Source organism: Acyrthosiphon pisum, chromosome A2 (genome assembly GCF_005508785.2).
Source record: "Acyrthosiphon pisum isolate AL4f chromosome A2, pea_aphid_22Mar2018_4r6ur, whole genome shotgun sequence".
Lineage (NCBI taxonomy): Eukaryota > Metazoa > Arthropoda > Insecta > Hemiptera > Aphididae > Acyrthosiphon > Acyrthosiphon pisum.
Window position 1 is genome coordinate 101,376,105 of NC_042495.1, and position 16,909 is coordinate 101,393,013.

The 16,909-nt window shown below is 39.1% G+C and overlaps 1 protein-coding gene across 4 annotated transcripts in view; it reads left to right on the forward strand.

Moving 5' to 3' along the window:
* The window catches only part of LOC100571490 (neurogenic protein mastermind-like), a 256,717-nt gene extending 240,956 nt beyond the window's left edge, over positions 1 to 15,761 (forward strand). For 3 of the 4 annotated variants that reach the window (XM_029489235.1, XM_016805930.2, XM_016805931.2), the window contains 6 exons: positions 7,734 to 9,430; positions 11,994 to 12,066; positions 12,153 to 12,193; positions 12,904 to 13,086; positions 14,131 to 15,230; positions 15,621 to 15,761. In XM_029489235.1, the coding sequence (XP_029345095.1) occupies positions 7,734 to 9,430; positions 11,994 to 12,066; positions 12,153 to 12,193; positions 12,904 to 13,086; positions 14,131 to 15,182 (3,046 nt within the window). In that variant the 3' untranslated portion in view covers positions 15,183 to 15,230; positions 15,621 to 15,761. The remainder of the gene's footprint in view (positions 1 to 7,733; positions 9,431 to 11,993; positions 12,067 to 12,152; positions 12,194 to 12,903; positions 13,087 to 14,130; positions 15,231 to 15,620) is intronic. The other variant, XM_029489236.1, reaches the window with a different exon arrangement.
* The last annotated feature ends 1,148 nt before the right edge of the window (positions 15,762 to 16,909 follow it).

The window sequence follows — 16,909 nt, forward strand, 5'->3', positions numbered from 1 at the left end:
CGATATATTAAAAACAGAATTGTTGGTTTGTGCGTTTGTAGTTTTTACCAATATGATACGCGGTGGTGGTGCATCGCTAACGTAATTGTTTCGTATTATGATAGGAAAATAGATGAACTTCAGACGCCTGCAGGAGTGGTTTTGGGAGAAAATCTAACATCGCTGTCTGCCACCCAATAACGCCTTGCGCTTATCATCTCAGCATTTTAAAAAAAAAATTATCATACCGACGTAAAGGTGATGCGTAAATAACATATTATATTATATCTTATCATACCTATCGTAGGTATACACTGGTATATGGAACAGTAACCCGCTGCGACAGTGGTATACGGTCACCGCGATATAAGTACCGGAAATTTATCTTTTTTATTCCCTGCAGAGAGTCTTTAAGAGATTCGATAACCGAGACGCGGTTATAGTCTCGACTCGAGTCTTTCTCGTCGCCATGCCCCGTGACCTATACCGCGTACTACAGATATAATATTATTATTATATATAAGCTACTATACCGTCTCCACCGATGCCGTCGTCCGGTCTGTAGGAGATACGCGCACTATTATCCGGGGAGGCCATCGGCTGCGCTGTCCAGACAAACTTCGAACCAGAAAGTTTATCGGTCCCTCCACCTCCTGCCGCGTGAACATCGCAACACGCTGTCCACGTTGTACACTATATATACATACGCGGCTGTAATAATAATAATAATATGTGCTCTATCGTATAACCATTCCATGGTAGCGGTGAATCCGATCGGATCGGATCGGATCGAAAACACAAGTGAGCCCGGTGGAGTGGAGGAAAACGCATGGGGTAAAACTAATAAAGCTCTATTCCGCTGTATCTCCCTCTCCCCCCCCCCCCCCCATCCATTCTCGTATATATACACGAGTTTGTCCGATCGACCCCAACGCCACCACGATACAATCGCGAGCACATAAATCCTTCATACACCTGAAGCAAAATAACTTTATGTGACCCCATACGCACGACAGGCTGTGCAACTCACGCGATGTGTATACTATACGTATATACGGTCGCGGGTGGATGTTAAGTCGCGCGCTGTTGTCGTGTGGAGGGGGTGGTAGGAGGAGAGAGAAAGCCGGAGGAGCAGTCTGCGTGTCCAAATCCCAAATCGAGATTAAACCGTCGTCGTCGGCGCGTTTTCTTTGTGTATATGTATACATATTATATATTGCCGAGCGGCCACGAAGAGGTTTATAAATCAAGACACCATATCGGGCTGCAGTATTGGGGTGAAATGCCACCGCCACCCCCGCGTTAAAGGGCCTACTACGGTGGTGGTGGAAACGACGCGCGAGTTCTTTCCACCACCGACGACGACGACGACGACGGCGTGGCGCAGCAGTGGCCACCACCTCGGTGGTCGTAAATCAGAGTCCCGTACACTGCTGGGGACTATATACGCGTATATAAGACGCCGCCGGTAGATTAAGCTCGAACCTTCCTCCCTGCAGAACGATTTTTATTCAAAGACGTTTTATTCAAAATAGAAGAAAAAACCATCTGATTCGGACGATTTCTATACTCCGACGCCACTGCTGACGCCGACGGACTGCTAACGAATAAAAACGGTCTTCCATTCTTATATATTTTTTTTCTCCTGACTAACAGTTGATTGCATTTCTGGATACTATACCATTACCGTGGTGGCGGCGATAGCCGCACGTCCGATTTTTATCAAACCAATTTAAACGCGTCCATATTGTTGAGTTTGTATACCTTCTGAGTTGTTCCAATTTATATAATATAAAACCAAACTTCGTTTGATTTACGCGAATAATTAAAATGAAAAACGCATTATTTGTGATGAATTATAATCGTTTTGAATCAAAAAAAACTACGGATCATTAATTAGCGTTAATGATGGTTTTATTATAGTTTCTGCTATAACTTAATTGCACCAATACACAAATACGCGCTCTTGCTTGCAATGGTATCACAAGTATAATAATAATTTCCATTAGCATCAGACGAACGTTGAAGAAGAATCATTCGATTTTTTTTTTATTATTTTATTGCTATCATTCGAACCGTTTATCTCCCCAAACCGTTAAATTCGATAAAAAATAAATAAATATTATTCCAGTACGCACGTCTACTGCCGTAAAAACGACCGGAAATGGCAATAATAGTAATAATAACAATAACAGTAATAATATTATTATTTGAGCTTTGCTGTATAAATATAGTTGCCACTGTTCAACAACGGGTGGTTAACGTACTTAACAGCCCTACGGGTGACCACGGCCTGTTTTTATCTCCACTGATATATATAATAACGACGTTACAATGATGATATCGGGCAGCACATTTTCGGGTGGTCTGACTTCCCCCCCTCCCCATCATCAAAGCTGAAAACCAAGAGCGGTTCGGGGAAACGGTTAGTGCCGGCGGGTCCGAGCACGTCCCGACTTGTTGCACAATCATCACGTTTTTATGTATTAAAGAATAAAAAAAGGACATAGAAAACAAACCAACTAATTTTTTACCCGATTTAAAGATGTAGAGGTCTGATGTATACATTGTACAGAGTAAATCAGAGGAGGATTAGGTTTTCAATATTTTTTTTCTTTGATATCGTTGTACGTCTAAAATGTTCACGTATTTCATTTGAACAGTGTAATATAATATTATATATCCATTAAAATCGTCGGGCGATTTATAAACGACTAAGTTCGTCTCATCTGCATAGATTTATATTTTATAGTATTTTGTGTAACAAAACTGATTTTTACCATCCAACTATTATTATTATAATCTGTCCGATGAATAATATATCCTGCATTCCTGCTTTTCGTATATGGAGATGATGGAGTCTAGTTAGGTGTAACTTTAGCCGCAGTAGCATGCCCTGACGTGTGTTTTTAGTGTTGTAAGGAGTGTTGAGGTTTATTCAAAAAATATAGTTGTTATATGCTTCAGATTTTTACAAAATATATTATCATATACCTTACCTACTCATAAGGTTATGTTTCGTATTCGATATTATAAATATTGTTAATATGAATAAGTAGTTATAACTACAATACTGCAATGTGCGTATTGTAGCACCCCGCGAGTTAAATTTAGCTATAAAATTAAAACACCCCTTAAAAAATTCTGGCTACGCACCTGCTTGAGCGTTTGCGGGACAAGCCGTGCCCAAGTGCCAACAATATTTTGGGACCACCCACCAAACCCGTCCCGCGTCGAAACGCCGACGCCCGACAGTGTACCTATATAATAATAGGACCCGGCGCTGTTCGTAATGACTCATTCATGCTCGGCGATATTTTTGCGAGTTTCATTCGCCGTCGGACGTAATAATTATATAATATTATGTATTTTGATGCGTGGATCGTTTAGACTTTTAGGGGTTGTGGGTAGGTTGTGTCTACGTCGTGCTTACCAGTATTATACCAGTATTTTTATTTTTTTTGTTTTTTTCACCGCGGAGGTATGAGCGATAAGTCGTTGTCGTGACTTTGGAATTAAAACGTCATGACGGTAATAGGTTAATAATAGGATACGAAATGCCGTTTCGGGTGGGTGGGAGGACCGTTTCGAATGATCATTGCCGCCGCCGCCGCCGTCTGTTAATGTAGTGTTGACATGCACTCGGCGGCAGGCGCTGCACCACACCTATATATATCTATAGGTAATCGTCGTGTCGCGCGGCAAACCGTACCGGCGGCGGCGTGTTTTACTAGCGTGACACTACGTCGTCGGTGATGTATCTGTGTACAATTTATAGTTACGTATATATACGTGTATGAATGTTGTGTGTGCATTTAAATATTGTTATTATATTATTGCTCCATGGTGCAATGATATACGTGTATATAATATATTAGGATAACAATAAAAAAATATTAAACCGTTTTCCTTGCGATCTAAACAACGAAAAAAAAAGACATTACGAAACGAAAATTACCGGTTGAAGTGAATTATAGACTATGACGGAAAAAGACCCATCGGCGAAACACGAGTCTACGCCGACATTTCGAAAGCTCTCTCCCGTTTCGAGTGCACCTCGCAGCCGGTAGGTAGTAATTACGCCGCCTAGAAAACGTAATAATAATGTTTAATGTTATAATTGATCGTTTTCCTAATCGCTCCTTTGAAATATAAACCACCGGCGAAGGTAATATTATCGTATACATTCTGCAGCTATAAATGAAAGCACTATCTCCCCAAGTCCTAGCTTACTAAGCTATTTCCGTACACGAAACAAAGTATCAGATGCATAAACGCGAAATCTGAAAAATATAACTATAATATAATATTATGTAAATTATAGTTTGTTCACAGCGTTGGAAAAAGTATTAAATAAACCATTATTATTTAAAAAGGACTTTAATCAGCTGCGCTATTCCATTCCGCTTATCAAAACTTTAAATACTTATAACTCATAAGTAATTGACAACTCGTTTGACATTTTATTTTTATACATAGAAATTCTCAGAAAAATATTCTACATCAGAGTATGAAATTATAAATACATGTATTGTTATTCAAACAATTATTATAATTAAAAATCTGAAAAATATAAGAAAAGAAAATAATTATGGATTTTTATATATTATTTAAAAATACATAGGTATTAAGAAAATTTTAAAAAATGTTAATGTACTTTTCGAAATTGAGTATCTTACATTAATAAAATCACTGTGCATTAGACAAAATGTCAGAAAAAATTTGTTTAAGATGTTTATAATAATTAATAATTGAAATATTTTAAATTTTTGAACTTTATTTTGAAAGGAGTATTGTGGAAAATCCATGAAATAATTCAGCGTAATGTTTTTTTATGTACTTGATCGTTCCATAAATATATTTATATTATATTATATTTATATATAATATATTATTACTTATATTTTCTATATAAGAAATTAACAACGAGTAATAAAAAAAATGTCATAATATTCTTGTATAATATTATAAAATCAATCTCAAGAAAGTTTTTTGATATCGCTAATATGCACATTATAATATATTATATACCTATATATTAAAATATTAATAATACGTATATAATACAACATAAATGAATACGTGATGCAATATTTTTCCAATTTTTTTTTACAATCTATCGCGTCGCGGAGTTCCGAAGAAGTCGATTGTTGTTATTTAATTTTTTTTTCATTTAACTGAAATTAATAATTTATCATGAGGTAGGGAGGAGGGTTGAGATTTGAAAAACTTTTTTTCCTGCGATGGGGTCCGCGCTCGTGACGCAATGGCTATAAAAATTCATTTTTTTCCGTTCGACGTGCAACCATGTTGGTATATTATTATTATACGGTCCAGGAAAAACATCGCACGTGGTTATATCACGCGCGGAGCGAGAGCCGACCGACGAGGGTCTTGCTCGATCCGCAGCAAAAGCACGACTGACTATGAGCCCGCTGCTTTCGTTTACCCTCTCGAAGAGCGCGATGCGGCACGACGCGTTTTTCGTGTATAATACGGTATTATTATTATTATATACGTCCCTGGCCCGCAATAATCATAATAATAATATAACAACGGTGGTGGTGGTTGAAACGTACACGCGAGACCTGGAGCAAGACCGATTTGTCAGCATTATCGAAACGACTCGGGGACCGCGTATGTATAATGATATACTATACAATAAAATATAATATTATAATATCATATGAAACACGTTTATGAGTTTATCGTTATCGTGTACGAATAATTATTATTATTATTCGCGTCCAGAGCCCCGCTCGATCCAACCTCGACGTGATATTATCCACGCGCATATTATAACGAATACCTACGTAAAAACATTGACTGTATTATGGTGCCTTTAAATTTTAAAGAATGACATATAAACAGTTGAAATACAAAATTGTGTGGACCATAGAAATAAAAACAGCGTATCAATAATATAAATTAATAGGTAACGCGTTTTCAATAAAATAACTATAATAATATTACCTCCATGCATCGGTTTTTCGGTGCACGTATAGATCTATGTGTATATTATTTTAATACCCCATTGAAAAGTACGGTGTAAGCTATCAATATTATTATTATATTTTGAGATTCAACTATCATTTGCCTTACTATATTATTCAAAATACAATTTTCATTTCGGTTTTTATAACGACTTTAGTCGTTAATCGAATAGTTTGTGTAATTTTATGGTTTTTATATTTTTTTTAGACGATTTGTCTACTACCTTATTTTTATCGTTTTTTCGTCATGACTCATGAGTCTTGTGATATACATATTAATATATTATGTATATGCTGTTTAATAGTTAGGTTTATTTTATATCAATATTTATTTTATTATTGTAAGTATTTATAAATTAGAAATATTTTGATAAAATTAATAATAATCCATTTTAACATATAACAATTTATTTACTCTACGATTATAATATAGTATATTATACTTAATCGACCTTTGTCTTTCTTACAAATATTTTAAATACGTTTACCTATATGTATATGCCATATATAATATACTTTTTATAGAAGTAATTTGTATTATTTATACATATCCAATATCCATGATAGGTACCTACATGTTATAATAACATGGGTGCTTATATTGCCGGCCAGTTAAGCGCCTGTTATTTGATTTCTGCACATAATATATCACAAACAACCCTTTTTTTCCTATTGTCTGATAATAATATCGTATCTTACTATATATAATATATAAATAGGTACAGTATTTCTTATTGCTACACCCTCCTGCACGTACCACCCCGCAATCGCCACCGTTAGGCCTTTCTAATGTATCACCGCGATATTATTAAGTAGCTATATACACACATTTTTCCTCTTTCTTATTAATTTAAAAGTCGGCAAGCGATTTTTAATTAAAAAAATACTTAACGAGCCGAGAAAAACGGATCTTTGGCAAATTAAACAACCGATTGACGGCGGAAGAGAAGAAGGGGTGGAGAAGTGCGCGTTATTGGTATTTTTTTTCTTCCTTCGTTACATAATTATTGAACAAAAAAAAAAGTAACCGATCGAGATCGTGAACAGCAGTCAATTAAAATTGGAGATGGGTAATAAATAATAATGATAATAGTAATTAAAAAATACACACAACGTCGTTTCGTTATTGGAAAAAGCGCAAATATTAATTTGATTGTATTTAACAAACGTAGCGTAGTGAATACAAACGTAAGCATTATTCCGTGTTGTGATCTTGCATGAATATAATTCGTTGGCGTTCTGTAAGAACCTACCGGTTAGCAAAAACAAATATAGTAATGCATCTGTTTTCTTTTGGACGAACCCATGTTTAGAGGATATTCATCGAAATCTAGACGATTTTTTTTTTTTGTATCTTAATTTATTGTGTTTTTATTCAAGCACGTGGCGTATATAATTTGTATGAAAAAGAAAATATTTCATAATTATTATCAATTATCGTAATGCTACGTGACTCTTACAGTTTTGCTCTATGGCCTATGCCCAATGTTAATACATTTTTTTGGGTACCACTTACAGAAATACATTATTTTTGAAAACACAAAATATTTAAATACGTTCTACATACACGAAAAAACTGTACAACTGCGATTGAAATCGAATACTGTTATTATAGAACCGGTACATATACCGAAAAATCCATCGACCCTACAAGCCCCAGTAATTACACGCGGACTTTAAAATAAAGTTTTAGAATTATTTTGCAATAGGTATTATAAGAATGAAATTGTTATTAATTTATTGTGTTCGTTGTGCACACAGGTCGACATCGAAACGCAAGTCATCGGGTGACGGGACGGTGGCCTGCAACAAGGCCCAGTCTACAGTAGACGAGACGTTTGCGCACAAGAAAAGAAGAAGGGCACTGAAACAGATGCAAGAGGTGGCCGCGGACAAGGACAACAACAAAGGCACGTCCGAACAACAGCAGCAACAGCAAGACAACAACAACGGAGGAAGCGGCGCGGCGGCCGCGCAAAAGACTATGGTGCTACCGAAGAAACGGCCGCTGGCCGGTCAGCCAGGAACCGGGGCGGCCACAGCAGCTGGACAACAGACAGCTGCGGCCACGCCGAAAAAACAGGCAAAGGCCAGCGGTGACGAGGCGGTGGACGACGAGACGCTGATACGCGAGACGGAAGCAGCGCTGAAGAGCCTGTCGGGTGGGTGGCCGGGCGCACGCCACTCGTTCTACCGGACAGGACACGACGACGACCGGTACGAGTCGCCGGCGTTCGTCAACCTGTTCGACGAGAAGAAGATTGGAAGCGCCAGCGGCGCACACCCACCGCCACCACCGCCACCGACGGCCATCAGAGTGGACGAGAACAAAAACAACACAGGTGACGCGAAAATGGCACAGCAGCAACAGCAACCGCCGCAACAACAACAACGCCGCGACCTCGACCATATTTTGCTCAACAAAATTGACCAGAATAACAAAGAGTGCGAACATAACAAGAAACCAGACAAATACGCGCCGTCCAAGTACGAGCCCGACTTTAACGAGCTGGTTGACGATTCGTCGGATGAGCTTGAGATTGACATGTCAGCTGACGGTGGTGGCGGCGGAAGCGGCTGCAGTGGCGGCGATGACAAGGGTGACGGCGAAGGCGGTGGCGACGACGAAGACGAAAACGAAGATGACGATGATGACGAGAGCGGTGGCTGCGGCCGTAGCCGTAGCAGAAGTCACAACGGCGGCGGCGACCGGCTTCGGCGCAAAATGGACGTGGACCGCCGGAACAACAACAGCCACGTGCGGCCCGATGAGATGATGACTTCCCTGAAGTCTGAGTCCGAGTCGTCGTCGTACGACGCTTACCTGATGGACAAGACAGCGTTCTCGGCGTTCCGGCCCGTGGCAAGCGGTGGCGTCGGCGAGCCCAAAGACCCAACCCGCCTAGACCTGCCCACCGCGGTCGGCGCGGCCATGTCTCCTCTGGGACCATACCCGCCAGCCGGCGCCACTTTCGTGGTCGGTTATACCGGACCAGGCGGTGGACTCGTCTCAAACGGCGTCGGCGTTTCCGTGGCTGGCGGAGGTGGGCACGGTTCGACGGTCAAACACCTGTTGGCCGGCGGAAACTCAGTGGTTGGCGGCGGCGTCGGCGTCGGTCCGGTGACACCGGTCAAGCCGGTTTGCGTGAAACTGGAGGACGACGGATGCAGTGGTGGCTCGGGCGACTGTAAGGCGGACGGGGCCGTCATCAAGATGGACTCGCCCAGCCCACTGTCCAAGCAGTACACCATACTGCAGCCAGCCGGCGCCGATTCCAGAGCGGCCACGGCACTCCAAGACGTGGCCAGGGAAGGCGTGCTTGGTGCTTCGGTGGTGAGTGCGGCTGGAGGCGACGGTCTGTCACCGAGGATGACGTCCGGCGTCAGCGGCACTACCAAACTCCTTCTCGACCCCGTAGACGGAGGACTAATGCTACCGGGATGCATGAACAACAAAGGTGAGCAGCGATAAACGATAATACTTACTTCTAGGGTTTACAGGCTCGTCGTCATTAGTGGCGGAGACGGCGACGACGTGGCACGCGTTATTATCGTTTCGATCCTTCGCGTACGCCCCCGCGCGAATCCTGTCGCAATTTAACACTAATTAACATTCAAGGAGGATAGCGCGCAGTCGGTCGACGTTGTTGACAATAATGTCGTCGGCGTACCGTACAGCAGCGCGTATAATGGTCGCGGTGGTTCGGGGTCACCACGTGGTGGGTGGGTGGGCGGGGGTGGGTTTAAGAGGACATCTCCACGCCGATCACGTGCCGACTTAACCCCAAACGCGGCGAACGGGTACGAGTTGTTAACACTCCTCTCACCCCCTCCCACCACCGTATACCCATCAACATCACCGTCTGAGCACTATTTTATTATAAATACCCCCACACCCATACACACCCACACCGCTGTACCCACAACAGACCCACAACTGTACATGTTATAGAGATGCAGTCTAATACTGTACGCACGCGACGCTCGCCAGTTTCCGTTTCATCGACTTCCTCTGTCGTCGTCGTCATTCTTTCTCTTACATAATATACTCTTTCTCTCTCTTACTCGCACACGATTCTCTTCCTCTCCGTCCGCTTCCTCTTAGGATTTATTGCGTGTACGTATATTATACGCGACTCGTTCGGAATAATATATATATATATATGTTATTGTCTCGCCCGACAAACTTTGAGATAAGTTATACATGCGCGCGCGACGACAATTCCGCCCGGCCACCGTCACGACATTTTGATTTTTAAACCGTTCTTGGTTATTGTATTACGCGTTGATAATAGCCACTGAAACAATTTCCATGTTAAGCTTCTACGCATGCATATTATATTAATGAAGTTTGGTATATTTTTAATCTTAGTCACTCAAGTAGTTTGTGTTGTAATTGATTAAATATAATAGTTAATAATTATTATATACAACTACCGTCTACCAATATACTTTATAATTATAATTTATAATACATATACGATTTTAGTACGTTCCCATTTGATGTATATTTATAATAATAGTAGAATAAAGAAGTTATTAACTAAAAAAAATCGTTGAATATTATAATCTAGGTATATCACTATACTATAATTGTATAATAACATAAAAACGATTTAATAAATGTTATAAAACTTTTCATTAATTTCATTTTTGTTATTGATTCCCCCCCCCCAACCCACAAAAAAAAAATTGATTCAAGATACTGAAATGTCTCTATATGCGTATATATTTAATTTACCTATATAAAATTCCAATAAATATTTAAGCTTAAACTCACTTAAATAACTTTTTTATTTAAAAATAAATAAGATAAAAGCTATATAATATTATAAAAATATAAAATATTACTAAAAAAAAAAAATACTAACTTTTTTTAATATTACCTTTATTTACCTATATAAGTAAGTAATAAATAATTGGTTTGATAACAAATTTATTTCATCGTTTCATTCAAAAGTACTAAATAATATTATATTGAATAAATACACCGTTCAATTTTCAATGACGTAAGAAAACATATTATATAAAACTATAATACAACTATAATACTAGTTCTTTATCACTTAATATGAATAATGAACTTAAATCAATAATCTAAATCTGTAATAATACTTAAAGTGTTCTTATAATATTTATATTTTATATGTACATATTTTTAACATATAAATGGTAAATCTCATATAGAGACTTAAAAATTATTATCAAACACTCAAACTAGTCAAACTCAGATATCATTAATCTGAAGTATAATTATTTTTGCTATCGTAGGTTAACTCTAATTATTGGACTAATGCTATACTTAAATCTATAAATCTGTTAAAAAATCAATCAATAACGTTACTTTTTAAACTAGAAAACATTTTACAAAATAAATGCTTACGTTTGTTTGACCACTTATCAATAATTTGGTTGGATATTTGAATGTGTATCACAAGGATGATAAAGAACGGTTTTATGGGAAATAAAATCTAGTCGTAAACTTACTGTTATATCAGTCCGTTATAAATTGCATTTAAATTTACTGTAATCCACTTCTATATCGGATCAATATAATAATATATTTACTAGTTCTCATTTCCATTCTCAATATTATTGCTTATCTATCCATGAAGTTTTCTCCTTTTATCACCTCTTGGAATATGGCCATCGATGTGTATATTTTTTAATTATAATTTTTTTAGGCGGCGACAGAGCGTTAAAACGATGCATTTTTAATTAAAAACAAGGGAATTATAAATAATAATATCTCGTAAAACAAAAATAAAATAAAAACAAACCAAACACCCTTGCCGGGGGCAGCTCCCTGAATCAATGTTTCTTATCTACCCATTCAGCACAGTCGGCGCCTTTTGTGATCGCCAACGCCGAAAAAAAAAATCCCATCTCTTATTCTTTTGTTTCAGACGAAGAACAAAAGATGAGAGCTCCCCTAACAAAATAATAAATATTATAGGCTTAAAGGAAATGCATTCGGAACGAATTACTGCAAAATAGTAACTTTAATGTATTGCGTTTCAGATGGGAATAAATGTCCAACGCCGGGATGCACCGGTCAAGGGCACATCACTGGACTGTACTCGCACCACAGAAGGTAATTTATCGTTGCTAATCTACGATTTCGGGTTAATATCAATATACAGTAGGTCATTGTGTGTATTTTTCTGCTCGTACATGCAGCATGTCTGGATGTCCCCGCAAGGATAAAGTGACGCCAGAAAGTAAGTATCGCAAAACGTAACATAATATAACCTAAGATATCATAATTTTATTTTTTTTTGTTTCTTGTCGAAAATATAATTATTATTATTATTTGAAAGCGCATTGTATATGCAACGAACAAAACCAATCCGTTGACACACCGGATTTTTGCTGGGGGTAGAGAGCTGATAAATTGCACCACTGCCCTCTCGTTGTCCAACGTCAACGCATATATTATCCGTCACGGGCAACATATTATACACATATATATTATATAGATTATAGTTATTACATAGATTTTACCGCAAATAGCCGGTACACCGATAAAAACGCAAACAGCATCGAACTTGTTATAAATATTATTATAGAGAATTGTTTCTTTTTATTTTATTACCTACCCATATTATTGGCTATTGATGATTATTATAATATGACAATAATTCAATGTTTATTTTTCTATATAATATGCAAAAATAAATTGCATGATGATATCCACCCCGGCGACATCACAATACTCTCTCTCTCTCTACCCCTATTCTTGATCCTTGTCCGCCGATTAAATTTTTTTTAATAGTATACTTACTATACCTACCTACTATGACCATTTAAGATAAAAAAAAAAATTTTTTGCTGTTTGTTCGTGTGTTTTCAATGTTGCATGTTGCGAAATCGATTCCAATGTAATAAATAAATATATAATATATATGTGTGTATATATTGTCTTGACCAGTTCTGGCCTTGCACGAAACAATCCTAAAGTGTCCCACTCCCGGATGTAATGGCCGGGGACACGTGAGCTCAAACCGAAACACGCATAGGAGCCTGTCGGGCTGTCCAATAGCGGCGGCCAACAAACAGGCGTTGCGAGAACGGCAGAAAAAACTGTCACAACAACACATCGCTGCGCTTACAGGTACTCCCGTAGACCTATAAAAAAATGGACTGATAGCAGAGATAGAGATAGAGAGAGATGGATCCTAGGGGCCATACCGCAAACAACTTTGTCCTTCTATCTATCATGGAGAGAGGCAGAGGGAAAAATTTAACAACATTATTGATAACAATATATCTTTTAGAAATAAATAGCATAGAAATAAAAAATGGTTTTAAATAAATGGGAAAAAAAATAAATAGTAGGGAAGTACCTACCTACGTTATTTGTGGTGCAAATAATTGTGAATTATAAATTCACTTTAACCTAGGAAATCCAAATTAATTCTTTAGACAACATTTTTATGGTAGAATTCGATTCCCCTCATATTTCTCTGTTAGAATCAATTCACAATAGTTTCCAATTTCATTATTATTAATAATAAATTGAACCAAAACTACAGACGCGTACATTATCACATATTATAAACAACAGACTATTAAAAGTTAATTTTATATTTAACTGTAATTTTGATTTATAAAAAATCATAATTGTATAAGTAATATATTAGAATTAATTTGTTAAAACGATTTTTACTAATCATTAATAATACTAACGTAAGTACTATTTCATCATATTATATCAAAACAGACTATTGGATGTAAATGTAACAATGTTTTTGCCACAATGATTAAGTTCAAACGTTAACGTTACATTTTGGCCTAATATTATCTACCCACGGGACAAAACAAAAAAACTTTTACTACTATATAATTACCTACCATATCTCTATAATAATTCAATAATTCTCAACAATAATCCATAAGTACTGAAATATATTTTGGAAACTCATAACTCATAACACTCACTTGGAAACTCATATATAGCCGGGTATTATGGGAGACGCATAGTCCACATATTAACAAATGGGTGCTCTCCGCACACCAACACCCACCCAACAACCCACCTTATACCCAACAAAAACCTCAGACACCCAGTGACAGCGATCTACTCTCAGCAAAACTCGGCCCGGATTATTGCCGAGAACAACGCGTCATTTCCGTTTTTTTCCCCATCAATTTCCAGTGTGCAACAACGGCGGACTCGATCAGCAGCAGTACAAGCACATGGGCAACATCAATAAAGACGCGTACCAGCAGATGGGTGGTCACTACGGCGACCACTGCGGCGGTGGTCCGACTGGCCGGTCACCGGAATATTTGACGACGGCAGCGGGGTACTACAGCCCATCAGCGGTGGGCGCCAAGCTGACGGTTAAACCATCCAAGATGTTGCAACACAAGGACATGGACGCCGGCGGGCCGGAAATGGACGACGAAAAGCCGGACACGAAACAGCTGCGCCTCAAGTCAGAGATGGGATGCTGCGGTGATGGGACCGCACCAGGAACGCAAGACGATGCCATGACCATCAAGTCGGAAATGCACTCGGCTGGTTCATGTCGCTCAGTGACACCCCCGTGCAGCCGACGCACCCCGATGACCATGTCGTCGTACGACCACTGTCACGATTCCAACTCATCTTCCATGTCTGGTAGCATGGACGCCATGAACCACCATCAACAGCAACAACAACAACAACAACAACAGCAGCAGCAACAACAACAACAGCAACAGCAACAACAGCAACAACAGCAGCAGCAACAGCAACAACAGCAGCAACAACAACAACAACAACAAATCCAACAACACGGCAACGGTGGCATGTCGGGTCAGCAACAACAACACGGTTCGTCCGGATCGTACATGATGATGGATAACAACACCAGACTACAACATAGACCGTACGAACCACAACAGATAAACGGCGGCAGTAGCGGCCAACAGCAAGACATGTACAACAGATCGGTAGCCGCGGCCGCCGACCGCAACTACGCGCTAACCAACATCAACCGGCCGTCGCCGTCGTATTCCACTGAAGTCCCGGCCCGGTCATCGTACGACCACGTGCGGGCCGCCGTCGTATCCGAATCCGCTGAACGCGGCCGTGGCCGCAGCCGCTGCAGCGTACGCCGACCGCTACGAATCCGATCAGTCGTGCCAACGTTACCCGTCCGAGTACGGGGACTCCGCCGCCGCCGCCATGTACCAACCACACCAGATGATCATGAAACCTGAACAGCCCGTACAGATGGACGACACCATCGAACCGCCACTCTATCCAAGGTAAGGATTCGTTCCGGCCACACGTCCACTCGACAAATGTTTAAAACGATGTGGCATGTATAGGTTAGGTTAGGTACTTGCGTAGAATATTTAAACGGGATTATGGGTTTACGACCTTATCCAACTCTCGAACAACCTGAACTTTGAGAAATTTGGATAGTTCATTGGAAATTAATAGAGCTTTTTCCCTCTAAATGTGCTTGTACGCATGATTATTATTAATCATTTTCACATAAATGTCATATATTCCTTTAATTGTACTATATTAAACAGGTTATCAACCATATTTATATTGCTACAAAATCTAAGCCCTAAATTAATAAAGTAGTACGTTACCTGGATAATGACTTTTATATACTTACGATGTTTTTGTTTCATTTTTCATCGCAGGCCACTATACCAGTACGATGGAGCTAATCCACCTACGTCCACCGGCGGCGGCCCGGTCATCCAATCGGGTTTTCCCACAGCAGCAGCGATCAATCTGTCGGTGAAGTGCATCGCTGCTGCGAGTACCGGGATGAAGCCACTTCCGCTACCGTTGCCCTTACCGCTAACCCGGTCACCAGGCACAGTGTCGGTCATGGACCTGTCCACGTCCAGCGTGACTTCAACCAGTCCACAGGTACGATTATACATTCATACCACGGTAGTCTTTCGACTAACCATCATCGTGCCCCATATGGCTTATTTAATACGCGTTTTTTATGTGAAGGGTTGAAGTCAGGAGTAATTACGATTTTATTCCTTTTTTTTTCCTAAAACAAATGTAGGACGCTGTCAATCCAAGACCTCCATAAAATTATGTTTTCTATTGACGGAAAAAAAAAATCCCAAATGAAAATCTAAAGTCCACGTTTACAGTTGCTATCGTGCAAAAATATGAACAGTTATTTCTTAGGCTATAGTGCAATCAAAAACAAATTAAATACTTTTAATCTTACAAACAACTCCTAGTCTAGTTGTTAACTAGATATTAGATGTATAAATGGTACCATGATAATTATCGACGACCTGTCAGTGTGGGGAAAACGATATTAGCATATTATATTATATACAATTATAAATAAATTCCCTAGCTCAGGGGCGGACTTAGCTATTTTTGGTCCCAGGTGCAAAATTAATTAGTATGGTCCGTATATTTTTTTTTAAACTTACTAAAATTATGAAAGAATTCTATATTACAACTAGCTGAACCCGTGCACTTCGTTGCCCATTAAGTGTACCAACTATATGTGAGTCAAACTTTGTTTAATTCATAATTTAATATTCGGTGTATGGTTTCAAATTTAATCTTAATTTTTCCGTTGCCCGGAATAAAAATGCTGATTCGCAGCAGTACATTATCAGGTAGGCAATCTACCTGCGGTAGATCGCGGACCCCGTGCTGTATGTACGTTAGTGTATGATTTAACTTAAAGTATCAAAGTTATATCAAGTTTGTCGTATTCTACCTATGGTGGATTGATATAATCAATTAATACAAAATTCTAACCTAACCTAACCGTACTAAAATCAGATGAATAAACGCAAACGCAAACAAAAAGATTCATTCAAATCGGTCTAACCATTTAGGAGGAGTTAAGTCACAACACACGTACAGTAGAATTATTGCGCTTAGCCACACATTCTGCGATTCATTTTTATATTATATGAAATCAACAAACATGTCCGATTAA